At 47.8% G+C, this 25,347-nt stretch overlaps 1 protein-coding gene across 1 annotated transcript in view; it reads right to left on the bottom strand.

Moving 5' to 3' along the window:
- The window catches only part of UBE2H (ubiquitin conjugating enzyme E2 H), a 71,139-nt gene that overhangs the window by 32,818 nt on the left and 12,974 nt on the right, over nt 1–25,347 (bottom strand). Inside the window, exon 2 of the mRNA XM_028747810.2 lies at nt 622–698. Within this exon, the coding sequence (XP_028603643.1) occupies nt 622–698 (77 nt within the window). The remainder of the gene's footprint in view (nt 1–621; nt 699–25,347) is intronic.

The raw sequence follows: 25,347 nt of genomic DNA, 5'->3' as shown, positions 1-25,347 counted from the left end.
GTTCTGTGTACTTTTCCAAGGTGGTTGGGGAGTAAACCACCCTTGCCACCTCATGGTGACCAGGGCAGTGAGCAGGAGGCATGGGAACCTGGAGGCTTTTGTAGGTGCCAGGCAAACACTTGCAGGTGCCAAAGTGTTAGTCCCAGCCTCACAGTAAGACAGGACATGTTTCATGAGAGGCACAGGGGATGGGTACAGTGGTGCCTCGCAAGACGAAATTAATCCGTTCTGCGAGTCTCTTCGTCTTGCGGTTTTTTCGTCTTGTGAAGCACGGCTATTAGCGGCTTAGCGGCTTTAAGAAAAAGGAAACAAACTCGCAATAACTCGCAAGACGTTTCGTCTTGCGAAGCAAGCCCATAGGGAAATTCGTCTTGCGGAACGACTCAAAAAACGGAAAACTCTTTCGTCTAGCGAGTTTTTCGTCTTGCGAGGCATTCGTCTTGCGGGGCACCACTGTATTTTTGTAAAAAAGAAACAGGGGAAAAACCAAAAACCCACCCAAACCCCTTCTTTTCTTCTCAGTGGTATGCTTTCCTGGCAAATCAACAAATTATGTAGGGAGTGCTTAAAAAAACCAACAGCTTAAGTATCACAAATGGTGGGGAATATTTGCATACTCACTTCCTTGTGGTCCATAGAACTTCACTACAAATTCGTTGAGTCCTCCTAGGATGGTGACTTCATGTTTACTTTCAATACTAAATGCACGCAAGTCAAGGAAACGTCTGTCACGTGCGCGAGGCTTATCAAACCTGCCTCTTGAGAACCCTGGCACCCCGGGAACAGCGGATTGTTAGAATTCCTTTACTGGCAAATCTGAAATAATCCTCTCATAAACAAAGCCCGTTCAAAATACGTCTGAGGCTGTTTGCCGTGGTTTAAGCAGAATCAAAGTACCTGGCCAGACAACACAGGTGAAACACAGTTCAGGATATAAAGGCTTGAAACCTGTAAATGACTTCAGGTTACAGATTCTAGTGTTGGCTTCATTTCTGTATTGAGAGCTTTGAGATCAGAGGATCCTGCTGGATCAAGCCAGTGGCCCGTCTGGTCCAGAATCCTGTCCTCACAGTAGCCAACCAGACGCCTGGGGGAAACTCACAAGTAGGACCCCGGGCGCAAGAGAAACTCTCCCCTCCTGTGATTTCCAACAACTGGTCTTCAGAAGATCTGCTGCTTCCAATCGTGGAGGCTGAGCAAAGCCATCACGGCTAGCAGCCCTCGTTAGCCCTCTCCATGAATTTGTCAAATCCTCTTTTAAAACCACCCCAAGTGGCTGGCCATCACTGTCTCCCGCATGAGCAAATCCCAGAGTTATAACTATCCGCTGTGTGAACCAGCACTTTCTTTTTTATATGTCCTGAATCTTCCAACATTCAACTTCTCTGGGTACCTACGAGTTCCCAGTGCTACGAAAGGGCGGGGGAGAAGCTTTTCTCTACAGTGGTACCTCAGGTTACAGACGCTTCAGGTTACAGACTCTGCTAACCCAGAAATAGTACCTTGGGTTAAGAACTTTGCTTCAGGATGAGAACAGAAATTGCGCAGTAGCGGCACCGTGGCAGCAGGAGGCCCCATTAGCTAAAGTGGTGCTTCAGGTTAAGAACAGTTTCGGGTTAAGAACGGACCTCCAGAACGAATTAAGTTCTTAACCCGAGGTACCACTGTATTCAGGGTCGCAGGTGGCGCTGTGGGTTAAAACACAGAGCCTAGGGCTTGCCGATCAGAAGGTCGCGGTTCGAATCCCCGCGACAGGGTGAGCTCCCATTGCTCGGTCCCTGCTCCTGCCAACCTAGCAGTTTGAAAGCATGTCAAAGTGCAAGTAGATAAATAGGTACCACTCCAGCAGGAAGGTAAACGGCGTTTCCGTGCGCTGCTCTGGTTCGCCAGAAGCGGCTTAGTCATGCTGGCCACATGACCCGGAAGCTGTCTGCGGACAAACGCCGGCTCCTTCAGCCAGTAAAGTGAGATGAGAGCCACAACCTCAGAGTCAGCCACAACTGGATCTAATGGTCAGGGGTCCCTTTACCTTTACCTTTTTACCACTGTATTCATTTTCTCCATGCCATGCATAATTTTACAAGATTCTATCATGTCACCTCTTACTCGCATTTTCTTTAAACTAAAGGATCTCCTAGGCTGCAAGCTTTCTTTGCAGAGAAGTCATTTGGTTGTCTCTTTTCCAAACCTTTTTCAAGAAGCTGACACAGTATTCCAAATGGGATTTGTATTCCAACAGATCTGTGTAACGGCATTACGATATCTGTAGGTTTATTTTAATTTCCTTCCTAATGATCCCCAGTATGGAATTTCCCCTTTTGACAGCTGCCGCACACTGGGCCGACAGCTTCATCAAACTCTCCACTATGATCCCTGGTCAATCACCACCAGTGAAATAAAGATTCATTTATTTATTTATTGCCTCAGCATGCATCGCCTTACTCCTGTTCACAATGAATTATATTTGCCATTTTACTGCCCATTCATTCGTGGGAAAGGCGGGTGGAATTTGAAGGAAGAGACCACATTATGTCATCTCTCTGACTGTGCAGGTATATCTGAGCTTTCTGTGGAAAAGCAATAAAAGGAAATGCTTTAAATGTAAATACTAGAAGTCACCTTTGGCAACACACTGTTTAGCCAAGAAATTCCGAACACCCAAAACACGCCATACAACTTTCAGTCCTCTGAAAGAAAACCAACTACCCAGTCATCCTTTGCATCTGATCCTTGTACACGTTACTTTAATTTTTTAAAAAATATTGTGCTTTAATAGTTAGAATGATAATAGTAATAAAATGCCCACTGCCCTGAATCTTGAGAAACAACTGGCTACAGCATAAGCAAGCCTTAAAACAAATAAAGCTGGCAGCCCACAACCACTCTCACCAGCCTGCCTGCCCATACCTAAGTTATTAACTGATATTCTTAAAAAGGGGAGGAGAGGAAGATAATCAAATGTTGCACAGCTTCTCTGTGTGATCTCTTACTCGCTGCAGGAGCTCAAAATAAAACCACAAGCTGGTTCTGGGCCAGGTTGGGGTAAGCGACTTCAGTTCTGCCCCAACTCCTTCTAAAAGGTGTCCCATTTGCCAGAAAGGGAACTGGATGTGCAACTTTCAAGAACAAAGTTGTGTATCCTGGCTCCCCGCTCCCCCTTTGCATTTAGTCTGCTTAAGAAAGCAGTACTCAAATCTGGAGAAAGTGGAAATTCAGACACAAATCAAATGTCTCAACAGAAACCAACAGACTGACCAGAGTGCAGATTTACTCCAATCTCATAACTTTAGAGAATAATAATAATAATAATAATAATAATAATAATAATAATAATTTATTTATATGCTGCCCATCTGACTAGGTTGCCTCAGCCTCTCAGGGGAAAAGTGCTCGTACGAGGCAGCCTTGGTACAAACACCTCTGTGGTGTTGCTCGACTCTCCCACCCAAACCTGTTCTAGCTCTCCACACCACCTCTGCCAAACATTATTCCGAGAAATGTGTCTGCACAACGTAACGCAGCCAGGATTCTGATGCCGTCGGAAGGATGCAGAAAAGCCTGTGCAAATATTTGCCGGCAGGAGAAGATCTACGTACAGCTCTTGGAAGAGAAGCAAAGAAGAGACTCCAGATGAATTCTGACTAGATTGTAAGCCACTGTCTCTTGACCTTGGGAAAAGTTTCGCTCTGCTGTGGACGAGGGGGAAGAGATACCAGGCCCTGCACAACTGCAAGCCCGGATATCATAACTATGGCTCAAAACATGCTTGTGCGAGTAGAAGCTAAACTTATGCATGGATGCGTGTGTTCATGCATGCATGTGTGAAAGTCTGATATTCCCCTATTGCAGCTGCAGTCCTTTGTGCCACACCGAATGTTGTTCCAATAAACCCTTTTTTCTTTTTCTTTTTGAGATGAGGGTTAGATGAGACTGCCAGTGAGAAGGAAAGCACTAACCCCCCCCTCCGCCCTCAATGAGAAACATTTTACACTTTTGATCAAAGTCCGTATTTACAATGCACTGTAGGAACATAAACACCCAAGAACATTACCCCTTGCAAAATATACAGTCATACCTCATGTTACGTTTGCTTCATGTTACGTTCTTTCAGGTTATGTCCTGCAGTGACCCAGAAGTACCGGAAAGGGTTACTTTCGGGTTTCGCCGCTTGCGCATACGCAGAAGCGCAAAATGACGTCACATGCATGTGCAAAAGCAGCGAGTCGTAACCTGCGCATGCGCAGATGCGCCGCTGTGAGTTGCGCTCTTTTCATGTTGCAAATGGGCCTCCGGAACGGATCCTGTTCACAACCAGAGGTACCACTGTATTACATTTCTATCATTGCTGGAGTCACCATTCAAACGACAGTCTTTTCCTTTTATCCTGACCCAGGTCAGCCAACTGGGGTATGTTACAGCACTGCTTCGTCTTTGGAGACCATGTTTTCCAGTTCAGAGCTCTTCCGATTGCACTAACGATAGCTATTGACTGATTATTTAATTTCTATACCGCATGATATATTAAAAATATCTCTAAGCAGTGTACAAAAAAACAAAGCGACAACAGAAAAGACTTAAGTATTACAAAAATAAACAGTCACATATAACATTTTTACATTAATATCAACTTACTAATGTATATAGGGACGCGGGTGGCGCTGTAGGTAAAAGCCTCAGTGCCTAGGGCTTGCCGATTGGAAGGTCGGCGGTTCGAATCCCCGCGGCGGGGTGCGCTCCCGTTGCTCGGTCCCAGCGCCTACCAACCTAGCAGTTCGAAAGCACCCCCGGGTGCAAGTAGATAAATAGGGACCGCTTACTAGCAGGAAGGTAAACGGCGTTTCCGTGTGTGGCTCTGGCTCGCCAGATGCAGCTTTGTCACGCTGGCCACGTGACCCGGAAGTGTCTGCGGACAGCGCTGGCCCCCGGCCTCTTAAGTGAGATGGGCGCACAACCCTAGAGTCTGTCAAGACTGGCCCGTACGGGCAGGGGTACCTTTACCGTTACCTTTACTAATGTATATAAATGAGTATCAATTAATTTTCCTTCTGACGCAGCCTCTCTCTCCGCCTCCAGGTTCTCACCCAAGGTCCAAACAAGCTCACCCACAGAAGTCTCACAACAAGAAGAGCTTGTGGAAACAGCAGCCATCACCCTAGTCTCTCACTCTAGACTTGCTTTTTTCTCGAGGGCCTTCTGGTGGTTCCCTCGCTGCGAGAAGCCAAGTTACAGGGAACCAGGCAGAGGGCCTTCTCGGTGGTGGCGCCCGCCCTGTGGAACGCCCTACCACCAGATGTCAAAGAGAACAACAACTACCAGACTTTTAGAAGACATCTGAAGGCAGCCCTGTTTAGGGAAGCTTTTAATGTTTAATAGGTTATTGTATTTTAGTGTTTTGTTGGAAGCCGCCCAGAGTGGCTGGGGGGACCCAGCCAGAGGGGCGGGGTATAAATAATATATTATTATTATTATTATTATTATTATTATTATTATTATTATTATTATTATTATTATGGGCAGGCCCAAGGTGGATGACAATTCCTCAGGCTCCCCTCAGCTGTGTCTCATTCGGCCGCAGCCTCTCCCCACCCAGTTCCAGGAGCAGCAGGTATGTTGAGTTTCCCAGGGGGTCCAAAGGATGGAAAAGCCCCCTGCTCGATTCACAGCTTTCTTCTCCTACTCCTTCAGCTCCACCCTGGGAGCTTTCCTCACCTCGCACCTTCCATCAACAGGGAACCTCTATACGTGGACTGGCTACCGGCTGGCCTTGTTTACACATAATGCTAAGCCAAACTGAGGCTTAGCACAAATAGCAAGCACAGTAAGAAAACCGTGGCGAGTTTATTTAAGAGAGTCTGTAAAATAAAACCTAGAAGCTTTGCTCCTCTCGCCCACTCCTGCAGCGCTAGGAGATAAGCCACTGTATGGCTTAGCAGAAGGGGTCAGCAAACTTTTTCAGCAGGGGGCCGGTCCACTGTCCCTCAGACCTTGTCGGGGGCCAGACTTTTTTTTGGGGGGGGGAATGAACAAATTCCTATGCCCCACAAATAACCCAGAGATGCATTTTAAATAAAAGGACACATTCTACTCATGTAAAAACACGCTGATTTCCGGACCATCCGCAGGCTGCATTTAGAAGGCGATCGGGCCGGATCCGGCCCCCAGGCCTTAGTTTGCCTGCCCATGCTTAGCAGTATAAGCAAACCCAGGCTCAGGGTTTTTCTTCCTAACAAACAATGCATGGCAAGGCAAACCAAACCATGGTTACAGCTTGAAATGCGCTTGAGGTGAGACAAACCACAAGCCCAACAAACAACAAGATGCAACCAAGGTCTAAAATCTGGGCTCCAGACGCCACACGTCTCCTCTTTGCAGATGCAGCTCAGAAAGGATTTTCACCCACAAAGCCTTGCAACAACCAATGAGGGAAAATATGCTTTGCTTTTTTCCCAGGCTGGAAGACGCACCGCATGGCTGCCCCTCCAGTGCTTTCCCAAGCGGCTAGATGAGGGAGCAGAAAAAGGCCCTGTGTCATTCTTCCTCCGATCTAGAAAGAAGAGGGCCAAGGAGGAAGGTGCTCAAAGCGACGAAAGCGCTATCAGGCTGCTGTGTACATTGTTCTCTCTTCGGATTACAAGACATGACTTCTGCATTACGTTAAGCAACTTCACCGCCTGCTGAGATTTCTACCAGAGACCTATCAAAATCCCCAGAGACGCCCCCCAGGCAACCTGAGCCCTTAACACACAAAGAAGAAAAAAATGAGAAGTACACAGCTCCCCCCACCCCACTTACGGCAGGAGAAAGCAGCAGTTAAGCTGAGCTAGGAGGAATTAAGCCTGCAAGTCTAAGAAATTCCTTTGCCCTCAAATAACCTGTTGAAAGAGACTTTTCCAAAAGTACAGATCATGCCAAATCTGAAGCAATCCATGAGACAATAGATGTGTTCTTTTCAGAGAAGGCAGCTGCTGATTTCAGTTTCTTTGAGATGATTCCCCCCCCCTTTTTTTTTATCTTGCTGGGGGGGTGAAATAGAGAGAGAATGCAAAAGTGCATTTCGCAGAAGTGTTGTAAGACTTGACACAGGCTGGCTTCCGGTAGCTGAAGCAAAGGCAACTAAAGGGGGAAGCCCAGAGCTCTGTATTTTTGTGCATTCCTAAGGGGGGGGGGAGGCCGCGGGTGGCGCTGTGGGTTAAACCACAGAGCCTAGGACTTGCCGATCGGAAGGTCGCCGGTTCGAATCCCCGCGACGGGGTGCGCTCCCGTTGCTCGGTCCCAGCTCCTGCCAACCTAGCAGTTTGAAAGCACCTCAAAGTGCAAATAGATAAATAGGTACCACTCTGGCGGGAAGGTAAACGGTGTTTCCGTGTGCTGCTCTGGTTCGCCAGAAGCGGCTTAGTCATGCTGGCCCCATGACCCGGAAGCTGTACGCTGGCTCCCTCGGCTGATAAATCGAGATGAGCACCGCATCCCCAGAGTCATTCATGACTGGACCTAATGGTCAGGGGTCCCTTTACCTTTTTAAGGGGGGGGGGCTGTGCCCTGCTCTAAGTTCCCAGAGCTAGCACCCTCAAAAGCCCAGCATGTGTAATTAGTGCCCAAAGGACCCCTATACCCCAACATCTTTTGAACAGAACCCCATGAAACTGACCCAGAACTTAAAATGAAAGCACAAGCCTCCTCGCCCCAGTTCTCGCAAGACCCTATTATACTAAGCACTTGGCTCCTATGCCACAGTGCTTTATTAAGGGTCGCTGCCCCAAGCTTACTTCCATGGAGCCGGGGGTTCAAATCCCATTTACAACATGCTGGAGCCAGCACAGGACTCAACCTTAGGTGAGGAGCCACAGTTCAGTGGGAGTGCATAACCTATGCATATGTGGTAAAGGTAAAGGGACCCTGACCATTAGGTCCAGTCGTGGCCGACTCTGGGGTTGCGGCACTCATCTCGCTTTAATGGCCGAGGGAGCCGGAGTACAGCTTCAAGGTCATGTGGCCAGCAGGACTAACCTGCTTCTGGCGAACCAGAGCAGCGCACGGAAACGCCGTTTACCTTCCCGCTAGAGCGGTACCTATTTATCTACTTGCACTTTGACGTGCTTTCAAACTGCTAGGTTGGCAGGAGCTGGGACCGAGCAATGGGAGCTCACCCCGTCGTGGGGATTCAAACCGCCGACCTTCTGATCGGCAAGTCCTAGGCTCTGTGGTTTAACCCACAGCACCACCCGCGTCCCATATGCATCTGTGGTACCTGCAGTTTAAAAGTTCTCAGGTAGCAGAGCTGAGAATTTTATTTTTATTTTTTTGCAGAAAGCCTTAGCGTGTGCCACTGCCCGTCAGAGAAGACAGAGAAGTGGGCTAGAAGGCTCAACAGTCCAATTCAATACAAGGTGTGTTCATACTTGCTCCAGATTGCCCAACTCCCAAAAGTTCAAAAACTGTACCAAAAAGCCCAGAAACTGAAACTGCGTTGGGTTTGCTGGATCAGATCACGGGGTCATCAAGCCCTGCAGCCAGGGAAGCAGGAAAAATCGAGTAAGTGACACAAAAACTTCTGAGGGTGTGGAGACAGACAGGCAAATTGCAGAGTGCTGGGCACTGAAGCAGCAATAAGGTGGCTCCCCCAAGTGGTCGCTGGGCCACGTACAAACTGTGGGTGTGATGGCAGCCCTAAAGAAGGGGGTGGGGAGGGAAGCTAAGGACTGAGTCTGTCGAGCCATAAAGGTTTCTCACCTGTGATCTATGTGGAATTATGTTAATAGTCACACCAGCCTTTACTGCCAGCAGTCTTCCCTAGCCCTGCTACCAAATCTCTTTCAATTTGTCTGAGATTCCTTGATTCTCAGCATGCAAAGCAAGTCAAGTGTCAATGAGCTATGGCCACTTCCCCACTGAAGGGAGTAGCTTTCACTGACAAGAGGTTTGATACAGTAAATAATTTCTACTACCTTGGCAGAGCCCACCCAGGTCCTTGCTACGACCAGACTTCCTAGGGGTGTGGGCCTTTGAATGACTCTCTCTCTCTCTGACTGATACACACCAAAAACTTACTGCAAACTGCATTTTACTCTCTTCCACCACACTGTACCACAGATCCAGCGACGGCAATACAAAGCTCTCCTTCTCTATTTATAAACTGTCTTTCCATAAGGCAACCATGGTAATAACACAACATACAAAAATGGCAAATCTGATTGCGCACAGCACTATCTGACTGAGCCAATGTGATTCTGTTCCCTTCCCTACCCGAACCCACGAGGGAAGTCGAAACCAGCATGCCAAAAACTAGCAGTTCAAACATTCGAAGGCTTAACTTCATCCAAGTGAGATTCCTAAGTGCAGATTAAAGGCATAAAACCAGAACTGGGAAAATCCCAGATACCTAGCTGCTAAGAAATGTAATGGATTCTGAAATATTTCTTCAGCTTTGTCAAGTGCTGGAAGCTTAAAAGTCGATTCATTCTGCCAGCCTTGTTTAAAAATAACAAAAAAAAGAGCATTGAAGACATTTCATACCACTGTATCTTAAGCGCTGAACAGGAGATTTGTACAATTAAGACTAGGTTTCCTGCAAGCTTTTAGCAGACTGTTTTCCATTCTGAATTTAGACCTGGACGTTGTCCTAATCCTGGAGAACTGATGCCTCTCTGGTCCTGAGCAACGGCTCCAGGGGAGTTGGTTCAGCCTTGTAATATGCCACTTGCTTGCTCATCCAGAGAACGGTGCCAACGGCCTCGGGGCAACTGTGTACACCCAACATCCCACTTCCAACACAGTCTTGGACAAGGGACAGCTTCAGTGGGAGCAGCAGGATATTCTGGGCATTTTTCCCTTTTGCAAAAACTGACCAACTCAGAGGCATTTCCTCATTCTTAGCAGGTAGGAGAATCCCAATAGTGAAAGAACTGGAGCAAACACATGCATGAACAAATAGTTTTTTAAGGAAACATCAGGGAGAAAAGCGTGTGTGTGTAATATCCCAGGGGAGCTGAACTTCTGCAGGCTCAAAAGAAAAGTACATTTTGTCCAAGGTAGGAGATATCAAAAACAGACCAAATCTGCATACTGAATTCCCCAGTAACATTCTTTTGCTACATTAGCTGTTGCCATTTGCCAAGGAAAGAGATCGCTGAAATTCTTAGCAATATGCAATACAATACCAGGAGAGTCACTGTCCTCAAATTCCTCTGTTTACAACGTCCTCCCCCAACTTGGTGCCTGCCGTCCAGATGTTTTGGGCGAAACTTCCATTATTATTATTATTGGTTGCTCTGGCTGGGGCTGATGTAGCCCCAAAGCATCTGGGGGACAACTGCAAGTTGGAAAAGGCTAGCAGACGCAGTACTCCAGCGGGAAGGTAAACGGCGTTTCCGTGCGCTGCTCTGGTTCGCCAGAAGGGGCTTAGTCATGGTGGCCACATGACCCGGAAGCTGTCTGCGGACAAACGCCAGCTCCTTCAGGCAGTAAAGTGAGATGAGAGCCACAACCTCAGAGTCGGGCACAACTGGATTTAATGGTCAGGGGTCCCTTTACCTTTACCTTTTTACCACTGTATTCATTTTCTCCATGCCATGCCTAATTTTACAAGATTCTATCGTGTCACCTCTTACTCGCATTTTCCTTAAACTAAAGGATCTCCTATGCTGCAAGCTTTCTTTGCGGAGAAGTCATTTGGTTGTCTCTTTTCCAAACCTTTTTCAAGAAGCTGACACAGTATTCCAAATGGAATTTGTATTCCAACAGATCTGTGTAACGGCATTACGGTATCTGTAGGTTTATTTTAATTTCCTTCCTAATGATCCCCAGTATGGAATTTCCCCTTTTGACAGCTGCCACACACTGGGCCGACAGCTTCATCAAACTCTCCACTATGATCCCTGGTCAATCACCACCAGTGAAATAAAGATTCATTTATTTATTTATTGCCTCAGCATGCATCGCCTTACTCCTGTTGACAATGACTCCCAGTTCAACCACGTAGGAAGCTACACCGCACCCCCACAAGAAATGTCTCCTGATAAAATCCAGAACCACTCAAGTGTTCCACAATGTCCATCACATATGGCAGTGTTTCCCAAACCTGGGTCTCCAGCTGTTGTTGGACTACAACTCCCATCACCCGTGACCACCGGTCCTGTTAGCTAGGGACGATGGGAGTTGTAGTCCAACAACAGCTGGAGACCTAGGTTTGAGAAAGCCAGTCTAGCCACTATGTTAAGAAAACCTTAAAAGGTAAAGGGACCCCTGACCATTAGGTCCAGTCGTGACCGACTCTGGGGTTGCGGCGCTCATCTTGCTTTATTGGCCGAGGGAGCCGGCGTACAGCTTCCGGGTCATGTGGCCAGCATGACTAAGCCGCTTCTGGCGAACCAGAGCAGCGCACAGAAATGCTGTTTACCTTCCCGCCGGAGTGGTACCTCTTTATCTACTTGCACTTTGAAGTGCTTTCGAACTGCTAGGTTGGCAGGAGCTGGAACAGAGCAACGGGAGCTCACCCCGTCGCGGGGATTCGAACCACCGACCTTCTGATCGGCAAGTCCTAGGCTCTGTGGTTTAACCCATAGCGCCACCCGCGTCCCTAAGAAAACCTTAGGTGCTGCTTAAGTGTCCTCAGTTCCCAGGGACAACCTTCACTTGACCCCCCCCCCCTTCCCGCCCGGTTCTTGCTCTCATTGCTGGATAATGTTCTGACGGCTGTTGTGAAACGTCTGAGGACACCTCGAGTTAGCCAGCTGGTGCGTCTTATAGCAGAATATTGTGCTGCTTATTCTGAGCAGAATGTTTTCGATCTAACACGTTTGCAGATGTTCTTAAACAGTTTCGAATGCCGCGAGTACGTTTTCGTTTCTAATTGCACTGTTTTCGCTGCTTTGTTTTTTTGCCGCCCTGGGCTCCTTCGGGAGGAAGGGAGGGAGGGATACAAAACTTAATAAATGGTAATAACACAAATAACCCCTCCATGGAGACCTGCGGGAAATGTCCATAGATTCTAGCTGAGCAGGGGAGCAGCTGCTTCTTAGCAGCCTGCGAGGCGCGGCTTTCTCATTTCCTGCTCAAGAGTAGAGGTACAGTTGAAGGACGGCATGCAGTCGCCCTATATCTTTAAAATCTGAAATGCAGCTTGGGGTGGTGGGACTGCAAATCTGATCAGAGTTGTAGAGAATGGTGGGGAGGGAGCCTTTCCCAATGGGACATTTTCTCTCTCGAATTAAAACTGCCCTTCCCGTGCTCCTTTCCCATCTGTGGAGGGTGGGGTGCAAGGCGCCCAGCGTCATTTTGATCTACAGAAAACTGGCCAGATGGGAAGAATTAAACTGCCCCACGTCCCGTCACTGCTCTGACGACATCTGAAGCTGCCCACGGTTATGATTTCAATATCAAATGGTAAAGGGTCAGGAGATGGCCCCATCTCGTGCCTAGTTTGACCCTGGTACCCACCACCCAGTGACAAGGGTTCACAGAGGATGTGGGGTTGTGTAGCAGCAGAGTCTCTTCCCCCCACCCATGAGGGACACTGGTGCTGAATCACAGCTGACAGCATTTGGAACAAGCTCACTCTGCGCCTCAGGGACGCGGGTGGCGCTGTGGGTAAAACCTCAGTGCCTAGGACTTGCCGATCGTATGGTCGGCGGTTCGAATCCCCGCGGCGGGGTGAGCTCCCGTCTTTCGGTCCCAGCTCCTGCCCACCTAGCAGTTCGAAAGCACCCCTAAGTGCAAGTAGATAAATAGGTACCGCTTTATAGCGGGAAGGTAACAGCGTTTCCGTGTGCTGCGCTGGTGCTGGCTCGCCAGAGCAGCTTCGTCACGCTGGCCACGTGACCCGGAAGTGTCCTCGGACAGCGCTGGCTCCCGGCCTCTTAAGTGAGATGAGCGCACAACCCTAGAGTCGGACACGACTGGCCCGTACGGGCAGGGGTACCTTTACCTTTACCACTCTGCGCCTCTGTTCTCCCAGAAGCTTTTCAAGATTTCTTAAGTCCTCCCGGGCAGTGTCTCAGAGCCTTTTGCCTTACTAAAAGGTAAAGGGACCCCTGACCATTAGGTCCAGTCATGGCTGACTCTGGGGTTGCGGCGCTCATCTCGCTTTATTGGCCAAGGGAGCCAGCGTACAGCGTACATGTGGCCAGCAGGACTAAGCCGCTTCTGGCGAACCAGAGCAGCACACGGAAACGCCGTTTACCTTCCTGCCGGAGCGGTACCTATTTATCTACTTGTACTTTGACGTCCTTTCGAACTGCTAGGTTGGCAGGAGCAGGGACCGAGCAACGGGAGCTCACCCCGTCACGGGGATTCGAACCGCCGACCTACTGATCAGCAAGCCCAAGCGGCTCAGTGGTTTAGACCACAGCGCCACCCACGTCCCTTTCCCCCTACTAGTCAGGATTAAATGTGCAGTTTCAGCTCACTGCTGTATCCGTAGAGCCCACCTCCAGATAAAGCTGGCAGCCCTGGTGAACACCCGGTTCTTTCATGTAAACCCAACAGGTGCTCATGCAAGAATGATGCATTCTTCCCGAAAGCTATCATGGGAAGCAAATGATTTGTTTCCCCGAAGAGTTATTTGGAGGTAGTGTTTTTCAGACGCTGTTTTCCATGGTGTGCACACTCATCTCTTTTGCCTCTGGTCAAACAGGTCTTACAAGCTTTCGAATCCCTATTGGGGAAGAGCTTGCAAAACCTGCTTAGCCTACGACAACAGTGGGACAGGAAAAATACGTGCACACGAGATATGGCTCTAGCAAACCAGCTCCAAATATATCACCTGCCTCCATATTTAATAGAAACTCCAAAATGAAGGATTTGAGGGGAGGAGATCAAAGTGGTTTGCTTCCAGTTGCTCCTCGTTTTAAGGTCCAATAAATTAATGGCTGCCTTCTCATTCCCCCTTTGGTCCAGGAGCGGAGTGCCTTTCAGAGCGCAGAGCTTTTTGAGCAGTAGATGCAATCTCCCGTAAAATGGGCCAGCCTGGGAAACCTGAAGAGCAGCTCTGATAAACATATTAATGCCTGAAGTAGCCGTGAATAACCCTCTGGTCACGGAAAAAGGCAGATTGAAGAGAATTAAGGCGGCATTATCTCAGGACAACTATGTAAACAGGTGCAGAAGTGAGGCTAGAACGGAGCAGAGAGAGACAAGCAGAAGGAGAGAGCCCCGGGGTCCCACGGTGGCCAGTTTGGTGCTTCTGGGAAGCTCACAAGCCGAGCATGGAGGCCTAATCCCACCACACATTTTTGCCCCTTACGCAACTAGGATTCAGGGGTATACACCCCTTGCAGATGGAGGCTCCATTGTGTTACCATGCTGATAGCTGATGATAGGCCTATTCTCTAGGGACAGATATAATCCCCTTTTCTCCAAGACCTCTGTGGAGCTGTTCCACTGCAAAATGTAGGCTTGCCCCCAGATTGTATGGACCTTCAGTGCACCTGCCAAGCCGACTGAACTCACTGTTTGGAGGCAGGAAGTTGGCACAACATGAGAAAAACACACATAGACACACATTCTTCTCCTGACCAGCATCCTAAAAAGAATAGCTATTGAACTTCCAAGGTCAGAGTGAACGCTGGCAACACACCGCCTCCCTTCCTTCCTCTTTGGAAGAGCTGTTGACAAGAAAAGGAATGTTTTTCAATGTGCTACTGATCCTTTAAAAAAAAACCCCAAAAAAACCCCCCAGTAAGCTCAAGAGGAGAGGTGTGTAGGCATTTATGGCTCAGGCCAAGAAGTTGCAAGATGGCCTTCAAGCATTTGCTCTAATAGCTGGGCAGCAAACTCCCAATGTAGGCTGATCACCAACATTATCCATTCCCCAACAGTGGGGAAACAGAGGACATGCTTTGTCTCCCTGCCTTCCTGCATAAACCCTGGACAGGCCTGCCAATAAGACACAGAGGTTATTTTTATTTATTGCATGAATACCCCACCTTGGGACGCGGGTGGCGCTGTGGGTTAAACCACAAAGCCTAGGGCTTGCTGATCAGAAGGTCGGCGGTTCGAATCCCCGCGACGGGGTGAGCTCCCGTTGCTCGGTCCCTGCTCCTGCCAACCTAGCAGTTGAGAAGCACACCAAAGTGCAAGTAGATAAAGAGGTACCACTCCAGCGGGAAGGTAAACGGTGTTTCCGTGCACTGCTCTGGTTCGCCAGAAGCAGCTTAGTCATGCTGGCCACATGACCCGGAAGCTGTACGCCAGCTCTCACGGCCAGTAAAGCGAGATGAGCGCCGCAACCCGAGTCGTCCACAACTGGACCTAACGGTCAGGGGTCTCTTTACCTTTACCCCACCTTACCTCCAAAGAGCTCAAGGTGGCACACAGGTCCCCTCCCTCCCCATTTTATCTTCACAGCAATCCTGTGAGGGAGTTTAGGCTGAGAGATTGCAACTGGTGCAAGGTTGCTACATAGCCAAGTGGAGGTTTGAACCTGCCGAGGTCCTAGTCCAATACTCTACACCACACCTGCGTAAGCCAGTAGATGTGACCAGCTTACACAAGCACCGCTCAAGAAAAACTGTGTGAATGATGGGCAAGGAGCCCCCCTGAAGAGGCAACAGTTCTGTCAAAATCAGGCTTGCCTCCGAGAGCTGCCCAGCACGCTCTGGAGGCATCAGTAGGGGGGCTGCCAAGCCAAGCCAAATAAAATGCAGCATTTAGTTGCAAGACACGGGATTCCACAGAAGGGTCTGCGCCACACCTGCCCACAACAATCCGGCCCGGGTGGGTACTTTGCAAGAAGCCTTGTACTTGTGCTGGAAACTGGAAAATACACAACGCCTTCAGACGCACAGGGTTTGACAGGACTTTCCAGAGATTGGGAAGTGCAGCACCTGCAACAGGACCCCTAAGCATGAGCTCTAGGAACATGCTATTTTTAAAAACGAAAGCCGAGAGCCTTCCGCCCTAGCCAGTTCCATACTGAGCGCCAGAAGGGGTGTGGGGCAAGTACAGCTTTTTCTATAGGGATTTCGGCTCTTGCTGTCAGATACACAGTTGTGCTCTTGCTTGTTCTTTATATTTCCCTCCCCCCCCCACCTCTGCCAGTACACAGCGTGTGATTTGCCAAATCTAAAGCTGATGAATAGTTTTGGAAACGCACACCCCACCCCACATGCTCCCAGGTGGGAAACGTTAAGGTTACTGCAATCAAAGCCAAAATACTATTGAATTCCAGCTCAGCTCAAAAACAAGTATGGCTCCTTTTCAATTCATCCCCATGGGGGGGAAAACCCATTTACCTATCTAGCAGCAAGGAACCCTGGTATTGCAGCTTGGTATCCATTGGCAAGGGTCCTTGTGCTGGGTACCAGTCAGGCTTTAGGGCCTGATGAAGGTTTGAGGAGCAGCCTGTTCACTGCAGCCCTTCCCAACTGCTGCTACGAGAAGGTATGTTTTACGCAAGTGGAAGAAGGCCTGCAAAAACGGGGGGAGGGGGGACACACAAATGGCCACAGACCTGGTAATTTGGAAAATGACACCCCTGGGAACACAGCAAGGTCTGGAGTTCAGAATGGGACAAGCTTTAAAATGAGCCGATTTGGCCCCAACCTGAATTAAGCTCAAGGTATCTTGTTCTTAAAAGAGTTGTGCTGTGGGTTAAACCACAGAGCCTAGGACTTGCTGATCAGAAGGTCGGTGGTTTGAATCCCTGTGACGGGGTGAGCTCCCGTTGCTCGGTCCCAGCTCCTGCCAACCTAGCAGTTCAAAAGCACAAAGTGCAAGTAGATAAATAGGTACCGCTCCAGCAGGAAGGTAAATGGCATTTCCGTGCGCCACAACTGGACCTAATGGTCAGGGGTCCCTTTACCTTTATCTTGTTCTTGGGAGAACTCATCCCAAACTGAGACAAGGCAAACTCACTGCTAAGTTTATCCCAAACATTGGTATGACTTTTATAGCGCAATCCATTAAAAATACTTGCAGCTAAACTTCATTACATGACAACGGAGGGAAATTCAGTGTTGGCACATAAAGTTCTCAAGGGACCACATGGCAGGGACAGGAGAGGCCACTCTGGCCGCTAGCAGCACTGACCATTCTTGGTCAGTACTGCTCTGTCAAAGTAAGCGTTCTTTTGTTCACCAGGCCTAGGTGCTTAATGCTGCGATTAGCGGAACAGGAACCACCACTGCTGTTTTCCTGTTTAACTCTGTGTGTTTCTCTGGAACTATAACTCCTTATAATAGCAAACTCTGCTGGGTGAGTACCTCCAGGATTGCAGCCAAGGCAGGGCTGTCAAGAAACAAGAGGGAGGCGTCGGCACGCTTGGAAGAAGTATAAAAAACATGCAATATATCTGAGGGGGACCTAAAAACCAAACAAAGCTACAAACAACACAATGAGGACCAATCATGCCCACTAGGCCATGTGACAAATGGAAAAGGAAAAACAGACCCGGGGGTGCTTGCTGGAACACTAAACAGGAGCTCTCTTCTCAGGATGGAGGACAAACTGCAACACTTTGTTGCAGGCCCACTTATGTAATACATGTCTAGCTTTGTAATTTGTTAAGTTTTCATCTGTGCACCATTTTGAAAGCTGATTTGTAGAAGGCAGTCTATAAAATGTAAGGGCTGCAGAACATTGCAGCTTTAGTTAGGTAAGAGGAAGACGAGACAGCTTCCATGTTTTGCAGAGGATAAACCATTAAAGAAGTGCTAATCTGCAATATAAGAACACACAGACATATTTAATAGGCTACTGTTAGAAACTTCTACAAGGGCCAAACTTCTACATTAACGGCCATTCCTCATTACAGAAAGGCCAAGTTGGCTTTGCCACTGAGAGTACATTTAAGAGGTTGGGAAGTTTTTTTGGCCACTGCTTCAGGAACGGTTTGCAGCTAACTACCATTACCATTACTTGCAAGGGGGTCTTCACAGAGTTAATAGTTCAATCTCTGGTTTTCCCAGTAGTGATGTATAGAAGTGAGAGCTGGACCATAAAGAAGGCTGGTCGCCGAAGAATGGATGCTTTTGAATTCTGGTGCTGGAGGAGACTCCTGAGACTCCCATGGACTGCAAGAAGATCAAACCTCTCCATTCTGAAGGGAATCAGCCCTGAGTGCTCACTGGAAGGACAGATCCTGAAGCTGAGGCTCCAAGACTTTGGCCACCTCCTGAGAAGAGAAGACTCCCTGGAAAAGACCCTGATGCTGGGAAAGATGGAGGGCACAAGGAGAAGGGGACGACAGAGGACAAGATGGTTGGATAGTGTTCTCGAAGCTACCAGCATGAGTTTGACCAAACTGCGGGAGGCAGTGGAGGACAGGAGTGCCTGGCGTGCTCTGGTCCATGGGGTCACGAAGAGTCGGACACGACTAAATGACTAAACAACAACAGCAAATTTGTTCTTGGTATCAGCTTTTGTGTGCACGCACACTTCTGAAGATACCAAGAACAAGATGCTAAGAACAAACTTAGTTGGCCTCTAAGGTGCTACTGGACAATTTTAATTTTTTAAAAATATATTTCTACTGTGTCAGACCAACACGGCTACCTTCCTGAATCTGGTTCAACTGGGGCAGCCTTCTGCGGACACAAATTCACCAGGCTGGCTTTTCACAACGTCCCAATGATGAAGGTCACAAGCAGCAATGCCTGAAGGCGAATGGCCACCAGGTCCCAGAGACTCTTAAACAAGCCTTCCACAACCTGGTGCCTTCCAGATGTTTTGGACCACATCTGGAGAGAATCAGGTTGGAGAAGGTTGCACTCAACAGGCAGCTCATTCCAAACATGGAACCTGGTATCAGTACCTGGAGACAGTCAGGTCGTGCATCTGCAGCTGTGACCAGAGGAGGAATGGCTGCTGGGAGGAGTGCAGAGAGAAGAAACGCCATGTTGTATCTGCATTAGCACAACTGGACACCTTCATCTGCCCCAGCTGCAAAGAAACATGTCTCCTCCGTATTGGTCTGTACAGACACAGCAGATGCCGCAACTCTCCAATCATCTGACTTCACCCCCAAAGGCTTCACCTCCACTATTTCTCGAGACAGATGGATGCCAGCCTAAGCTATTAGTCTGCAATAGCTACAGAGGAAGACAGCACAGCAGCAGTTTAATAAGCCTTGTAAACATCCAAAGGAATTGCTCCCATTTCAGTTCAGGGATATCCAGATGATTTTGTCCTGGATTCAAAGGGGGGGGGGGAGAATTAGGTGCCGCACATATACCAGACAGAACGGGATTAAGTAAATAATTAGAGTGGAATGGCAAGCCCCTCTGCAGTCTAAAGGTTCTTCGTCATATGTTAGCAAATGTTATCTTTTCGATGCAGATTATCTTCTGAAGCGGCAACACAACTGTGTGTGTGTGTGTGTGTGTGTGTGTGTCAGGAGCCCCTGAGGTTCAAGCACCTAATTTCATACTCCCTGGGCCACTGTTCCGTTGCACTGCGGTCAGTTCAAGCCAGGACACCATGAATCATGTGATCCAAGAAAGGCAGACCACCTGCTGTCGAGCTGCTAGATTCGCCACTATGCCAGCATACAACAAAGCGTGCTGCAAATGTCCCCTAGAGAAGGGGAGGCCCTGCACTGCTGTGAACAATGCAGCTCAATTCTGACAAATATTTCCAGGAAATGTGGGGGAAAGGGCTTTTGGGTCAAGCCTACCAATGTAATCTAATGGTGTGTTCCCTGCTCCAGTAGTTTGGGTGGTGCAGATGTACTTGCACATTAAAAACATGGAGCATTTATACGGCATGTTTTCAAGTATCCGAATGTCAAAATAAATCAAGACGGTAAGGCAAATGTTGTCCAGATATTATAATAATAATAATAATTTATACCCCGCCCATCTGGCTGGGCTTCCCCAGCCACTCTGGGTGGCTTCCAACAAAATATTAAAATACAGTAATGCATCAAACATTAAAAGCTTCCCTAAACAGGGCTGCCTTCAGATGTCTTCTAAACGTCTGGTAGTTGTTTTTCTCTTTTAACATCTGGTGGGAGGGTGTTCCACAGGGCGGGTGCCACTACCGAGAAGGCCCTCTATCTGGTTCCCTGTAACTTGGCTTCTCGCAATGAGGGAACCACCAGAATTCGCAAATTATTTTTTTTAAAAATGGGGGGGGGGGGATAGGAAAGTCTGACATTTGTCTGAATTGATTCAGTCAAGGTTCAGTCAAGGTTTGAACTTTGAAGCTACCATAGTTGGTACCCTTCATTTTCCTTGGAAATGAGACAAGCTAAAGCGGCGTCATCTCTCGTTTCATTTAGCTTCTCATAGCTACATGAGCTGCCCCTAGTCACACAGGTTGTCCTACGCCACTTGCACCCTGCTGCTACACAACCCACTTCTTCCACAGATAACCTTTCATGCAAATATAGAAGCGAACCCAGAGGTGCCTATTCCGAGAGCGCCTCTGATCTGGACAGATCATTAGCCCAAGACATCAGCTAAGCAACGAGGCTGCCAAGACATTGTATGGCTTAATCCTCTCCTTGCCGCTTCATGTAATCAATACCTGGCAGGTGTAATCTTTGGCATGGCCAGGTTTGAAGGTTTTCGGAAAGGTCAGCAAGATTGCATTCCCACCCCCACAGATCCACACCTTCCCCAAGCATGGGTTTAAAAAGGAGACCAGTTAAGCGGTGAAAGTCATGAACGAAATACAAGAGAGATGAGAGCCAAAATCCGGAGCTCACAAACACCTGATTGGAAGGTGTTTGTGGAAGAGTTGTGGTTTTAGCTGTAAGAATCCCAACAGCTAAAAATGGAAAGGGGGGGGGGGGCAAACCAGGTTCTAATCTCACGTCAGTAGTGAATTTGCTGGTAATTATGGAACCACTGGGTCCCTAACCTCATAGAATCGTATAGTTGGAAGGGACCCCACGTGTTATCTAGTCCAACCCCCTGCAATGCCGAAATCTTAACTAGAGCATCCATGACAGATGGCCATCCCATCTCTCATTAGCTCCAAAATTCATGGGTAACCCATAGCATGCATACAAGCCTCAGTCACAAGAGTTTAATTGTTTCTTGCATTTATACTCCGCTCTTCTTCCAAGCATATATGGGTTTTATTCTGTTCTATTTAATTTATATACCGCTTTCCAGGCAGACCTGACAAAGTGGTCTACATAAAATTACTGCAACGATAAGCACTGCCTAAGAAAAAGAAGAAGTTACAATAGAATGGGTAAGACAACTTGTTTAGAAAAGGCCGTTCCCAAGCTGTCACTCACACTGGAAATAAGATGGGCCGAATGAGCGTTCTTTGAGACTCAAGTCTGCAAATATGCCACCTGCATTCCTGGCCCAGCATAAACAGAGTGGGATGTGCTCATGCAGCTAGATGGCGAGTTTGCATACTTCTCTATTCCAATTCATCGAAGGATAAACTTCCCCAGAATATTGGACATTTGCACCTGCAGACTATGGCCTCCTTGTGTGGCCCTGGACTTGACACTCTTTGCGACTCAGTGCACCGTCTGTATAATGGGAGCACTGACGTACTTCAGAGTCATTGCAAAGGCCCACAAAATGAAGACTGCGAAGCAAATCTGCACAGCAGAAGTCCTGCAATTAATGATGACTAGTAAAAGGGACCCCTGACCATTAGGTCCAGTCGTGTCTGACTCTGGGGTTGTGGTGCTCATCTCGCTTTACTGGCCGAGGGAGCCGGCATACAGCTTCCGGGTCATGTGGCCAGCATGAATAAGCCGCTTCTGGCGAACCAGAGCAGCGCACGGAAACGCCGTTTACCTTCCTGCCGGAGCGGTACCTATTTATCTACTTGCACTAGTGTGCTTTCAAACTGCTAGGTTGGCAGGAGCAGGGACCGAGCAACGGGGGGATCGCGGGGATTCGAACCGCCAACCTTCTGATCGGCAAGTCCTAGGCTCTGTGGTTTAACCCACAGCGCCACCCGCGTCCCTAATGATGACTAGTCACATCTCACAATTCTTCCTACTTCCACCTCAGCTTAGAGCATTTCCAATTAAATTTCCCCTTGTTTGCAAAGCAAATGAAAGAGCCACGCTGACTTGAGCACAGCTTAGCGCGACAGCACTGTTGAAGCTAAGCAGGTGTTGACCTGATCAAGGCTTGGATGGGAGACGACTGCTGGACACCTGTCCTACAAACACAGATATGAAGCAATAATTAAGCAAGTCAATGTCCGTATCATAATAGCTTCTTGGTTTTGATGGTTTTCAGGTCGTGCGACCCTTTCTAACTAGTAGCATTTAAAAACAGATGAAATTATTAAAATTAATTAAACAACTTCTTCTGGAACAAGGCCAGGCTCAATGAAGCTGTTTGTCTGATTTCCGATGCGACCTGAATCTTTACGAGACTCAGAAAGAGGGCATTTTCTTACAACCTCTGCACCTACTTCATTAAAACAGTCCAGCAGCATTTTGAAGTAGCTAAAAGCCAAACTCGCAAGTGTTTATGCACTCACTCCCAATTCATGACAGTTCTGCAATTTAAATTGATTCCACAAGCAGAAGTCACAAGAAAACTGGGGCTTATTTTACTTTGCAAATAGGCTGCTAGAGGCTTCGGGAAGCTGCTCTGAGCTTCACAGAGAAGGAACGGAATATAAATACAACGCAAGCATATACCTTCGAATTTTTAAAAATGAACCTTTTTCGCACTTATCTAGAGAACTGGATGTCTTGCTGGAATTCTGAATTCCACACCTGGAAAAATACCTGTATCGTGGAATCAAAGAATTGTAGAGCCTAGTACAACTCACTGCAATGCAGGAATCTCAACTAAAGCACCCGTGGATCAACCAAAATGTCACAAACCCAGCTTTCAGGTTCTCCAGCACTCTGCTTCAGGCAGTGCCAGTTACAAAAAGCAGGGGGTTGATGAGGAAAAATAGAACAAGTGCAGAAATTATGACGGGTGCTGTAGCCATGAGCTCAGGCTGCAGATTCAGTTCCAAGATGGAGATTGTAGGATAACATGTCCCTCTCAGGTGCTGCACCAAGGATTCTGGGGCAAAGAGGTAATGGCTGCTCCCTGCTTTTGATAGCACAACACCTTGCTAGTAACCTGGATCTCTTCCAAACTATAAGTGAGAAACACAGGTTCCTGGGTAGACACAGTGGTGAAGAAGACAAACATAGCAGCCTTTCATTTAACAAAACCAGGAATGAATTTGGTTTGTGTAGCAGTAGGTAGGCTGAGGCAAAGATGTTACACAATGCAGGAAATGAGTGGACATGGAAAATTTTTGGAAAGTACGAAATGTTAAGCTGCGTGTTGTAGCCACGAGGTTATCTTGCCTGTTATCTTGAGCTCTAAAGAACTCAAAAGCTTGCCACAGCATTGCGAAATTTTGCTTTGTCTTAATAAAGATATTGTCTGATGGTGGGTTTTGGATTTTTATCTGATGGACCAAGATGGCTGCCTTTGATCATTTTTGCTGGAAGGTTGCATTAAGATACCTTGCTGCAAGGGGTAGGAGTGGACTGGGTGATCCTTCTAGAGCTGCAGTTCTGTGATCCACTCAAGAGATCCTAGACCTATTGCTCTATCCAGAACGTATAGACTAAAAAAAGTGCAAGTTGCACAGAAGGCACAGAGACTCACCACCGCAGCCAAAACACAAGTGACTGGTGACATCAATAGCACGTCGGACACAAATTAATCTGACTTTGATCTTGAAGTTCAGCAACAATGAGGGCCCAAGTTATCCACCCTGCAAAAGTCACTGTCATCGGAATATTTACATTTAGAGCAAATGGCCTCCTCTATTACAAGGTCTTGGGGTAAATAAATCAGTCTTGGCTAGACAAAAAATCGGTGGCGAGACAGCACTGAAGAATTTCAGGTATCGGAGCCAAGAAAAAAACTGGCTGAAGTTGTGGCGGCACCATCTCAGGGACATCCTATGAAACAGCAGCATCTATTCGGCTGTGGGACAGGTTCCCAGAGGCACACGGCAGAAGACCGTCACCCTGAGCATTTTCCGATTTCAAGTGCTCTGCTAGGATCGGTCAAACGACCGAACAGAAGCAGCAAAAAGGAAAGAATTAGTTGCGCACGCGAGAGACACCCAGTGAGTGCTTTGTGTCCTTGTTGTATACCGAGTCCACAAGAAAACAAGAAACAATAGCAGCAGGGGGGTTGCAAACAGACAATAAAGGTATACAATGTCCTGGTAAAATGCATACACATACACACACACACACACACACGAGCTGTACAGCCATATCCAGTCTTCACAAGCAATTCAGTAAACAGTGCCTTTTCATCTTTCTTGCCAAGAGAATGGGCAGAGCTCCAAGAAATTAAGAGAGAAAACAGCCTACTCGGTTCTAAACAGTTTCTCCTCTTCTCACCCCATATTCTCAGATACACCTCTGGATCCCCAAGAAAGGGAAAACCCACTGGGTAGGTTCAAAAGGGCTTCACTGGTTGCCCTGTGTACAAGCTGCAAACACCTTTTGTTTAAGTCCCCTTTAATTATGACGTGTGGTCAAGCGTGATTTCAGGAGAGCACAAAGATTAACAGGTGCAAAGAATGTCGTTACTTAGCAACAGGCGGCCACTGCCCCACGGCCAGCCAGGAGCCTCCCATTTCGATATCAGGAGAGCCCCTCCTCCAATTGCCAATTTCCATTGTTTTTGCAAAGTTGAATGAAAATGAAGCCGGGTCAGGAAAAGAAATCAGCTGGAGGGCTTCCGAGTCGTTCAGCCAGTCTAGTCTAGTGGATACAGAGACAGACTTGAACCTGCGAGACCTGGGCTTTCAAGTTCGGATTTTAAAAAAATAATAATTAAATCAAAAGCATGGCTATGATCAATATACTCCCCATGATAGTTATAAATGGAGCATCCATATGTAGGGTATGTGCCCCCTCCATTTTTCCCTACAATGTTTGGAAAGAACAAGTAGTGGTTTTGAGCTTCCCAGGAGCAACTGAATAGTAGGATGCTGAACTAAGTGGACTGTCATCTGGTCCAGTCCAGGAAGATTAACTAACTTCCACCTCTGCCATCACACCCCAAGTCTATCAGATGAGAACATGGGCTGCCTCAGAGCATAGCTGTCAAGTGCCCCTTATTTGGCGGGACAGTCCCTTATACCAGCGCCATGTCCCGCTGCTGTCCCTTATTGATGAGGCTTCGTTTGGCTGCTGGCTGGGCTTTCTGCCTTTGGCTCAGAGGGGCTCAGAAGTTGAACATACCTGTGCTCTGAAAATCCCTTATTTTGGCTGCTGATCCCTTATTTTCAAGGCTGCTGGTCCCTTATTTTCAAATCTGTAAGTTGACAGCTATGTCACAGAGTTATTGAGAAGGTGCAATAAAAGACTGCAAATTGCAAATGCTGGGGTTGGGGAGGAGTTATTGGGTTTGGAGAGGGGTGGTTCTTGTTTTTATTATGAGT

The sequence above is a fragment of the Podarcis muralis genome, chromosome 10 (genome assembly GCF_964188315.1).
Source record: "Podarcis muralis chromosome 10, rPodMur119.hap1.1, whole genome shotgun sequence".
In the NCBI taxonomy this organism is placed as follows: domain Eukaryota; kingdom Metazoa; phylum Chordata; class Lepidosauria; order Squamata; family Lacertidae; genus Podarcis; species Podarcis muralis.
The sequence above is the reverse complement of the archived record's forward strand: the minus strand, read 5'-3'. Positions and strand labels throughout refer to the sequence as shown.